The sequence below is a fragment of the Salvia splendens genome, chromosome 20 (genome assembly GCF_004379255.2).
Source record: "Salvia splendens isolate huo1 chromosome 20, SspV2, whole genome shotgun sequence".
Taxonomy (NCBI): Eukaryota; Viridiplantae; Streptophyta; class Magnoliopsida; order Lamiales; family Lamiaceae; genus Salvia; species Salvia splendens.
Window position 1 is genome coordinate 5087607 of NC_056051.1, and position 2207 is coordinate 5089813.

The 2207-nt window shown below is 42.9% G+C and overlaps 1 protein-coding gene across 1 annotated transcript; it reads right to left on the reverse strand.

Moving 5' to 3' along the window:
- Nucleotides 1–704: 704 nt before the first annotated feature.
- On the reverse strand, nucleotides 705–1385 carry LOC121781332. The gene has a single exon (XM_042179078.1). The coding sequence runs from the start codon at nucleotides 1383–1385 to the stop codon at nucleotides 705–707; it is 681 nt and encodes a 226-aa protein (XP_042035012.1).
- Between the last annotated feature and the right edge of the window lie 822 nt (nucleotides 1386–2207).

Here is a 2207-nt window from a genome sequence, read left to right on the forward strand (position 1 = left end):
CAAAGGGAAAAGCTCCGACAAAGTTCACGCCTCCATCTAGATAGATTTCGGTCATATGTTGTGATTTGTTATGCTGAAACATAAATACTTCGGAATGCGTTCTATGGTGGAATGAACAATATTATGATTTTGATAAACAAATATAAACAAATATCAACATATGCCCGAAACATGTTGGAAAAATCAACATACGACTACACCAGGCGAAGTTGCTGGACTCGATACAAATTTACGTAAACCTGGTGGAAAAATCGACCGACCGGGCGTTTTAGACAAGTAAAATCGCCCGACCGGGCGAAGTTTTTGGACTGAATAGTGCGTTATGAAATTCACCCGGTGACGCATAATCCTTATGCGTCGTTCTTTGGTGACGCATAACTATTATGCGTCACCTATAAACGACGCATAATCATTATGCGTCGTTCATAGGTGACGCATAATCATTATGCGTCACCGGGTGAATTTCAGGCATATGTTGGTATTTGTTTGTCAAAATCATAATACTTGTCGTAATAACAATCATAATAACTGTCATAATAAAACGCATAATGACTGTCGACAACATCTCACAAATGTTGAAACATACACTAATTGTCGACAACATCTCACAAATGTTGAAACATACACATAGTAGCTATCACATCTCACAAATGTTGAAACATACACATAGTAGCTATCACATCTCACAAATAATTACCACGACTTTACTGAACGGCACCGGCTGAGCAATTTCTTCGGTCATGCCCCTCTATCCCGCAATTTCTGCAACGGCGGGGAGCTCTCGGTTCATCTTCCTCCTGGACATCCATTTGATTAAGTATCCTCCTTCTTCTAACTCGGCCACGCGTTCTATGAATCAACTGCTGAGGGGTGATACATAATTTCCATGAAGGTGCAACCCAATACTCTTCATGTCTTGGTGCATCAAATGAAACTTCACTATAGTACTGTGATCTCCATGTACCTAGGTAGTACTTCTCATCTATGAGGTCAATCATAACATGACCTCTGTCTCTAGCAACCGCACAAGCATGCGAACAAGGGATTCTCCACATCTGCCACTTACCACAACTGCAACTCGATTCCAAATACCTGACCAATTGAACATTGTTGCCCTTTGACACTCCTTTTACGATTCTTCCTCGAGTTCGGACATGGTACTTCGCTGTATCTCGGTCAATGACAGTGATGTAATGTTTTCGCCCCTTTGAGTCATTCTTAGCAAGTCTGTCCCTCGCCCATGGGGTTAATTCACCTTCGGTGTGTTCGATTGTTGTCTTCTTCTCCACCCACCATTTTACCGTCCTCCAAAAGGTCAAATCAACCAACGCTCTAATCGGCAACTCTCTCACACCCCTCAAGACGTTATTGTAGCACTCCGACATGTTTGTTGTGGCCACCCCCACCTAAGTCCACCATCGTAGCACAGTGACCAACATTCTTTTGTAATCCTATTCAGCATTCGAACCGCACCACTGTTGACATCATATAGTGCTCGACGTCTTCTGGAAAATTTACGTCCTGAGAACTGACCCCCAACTTCCATATAATGGCCTTCACATTGGGGCCCTTGTGCTTCTTCAACACATTTGCCCTCACATGAAGCAAACAAAATTTGTGGTGTATTTGCGGGGCCCTTGTCATGATTTCAGACTCCATTGCATTCAAGAGTCCTTTATGCCTATATGATATAATGCATACCTCCCTCTCGTATTTCACTACATGAGTTCTGACATGATCCAAAAACCACGACCAACTGTCATTGGTTTCTTCATCCACCACAGCATATGCAATAGGCAAGCATGTCTTGTTAGCATCAAAACCACAAGCAACAAGCAACTTACCTTTAAATCTTCCTCGGAGGTGAGTCCCGTCCACTGTTAACACCGGTGCGGCCTTCTGGAACGCATGTATTGCAGGCCCAAATGCCCAGAAAACATAGTTGAACACCAGTGTACGCCTCTGACTCAACAGATCGTTATGCTTCCACTCAACAATTGTGCCCATATTCTGTGACTGGAGTTCAAACATGTAGCTTGGCAACTGCCTAAACGATTCCTCCCATCCACCATATACAAACTCTATAGCCTTTCTCTTTGCATACCACGCCTTCTTATAACTGATTAACACACCAAATTTGTCTTGAATATCAGCTATTATTGAGAAGACCTTGAAATCGGCACATTGGCGCACATGATGTCGAATCA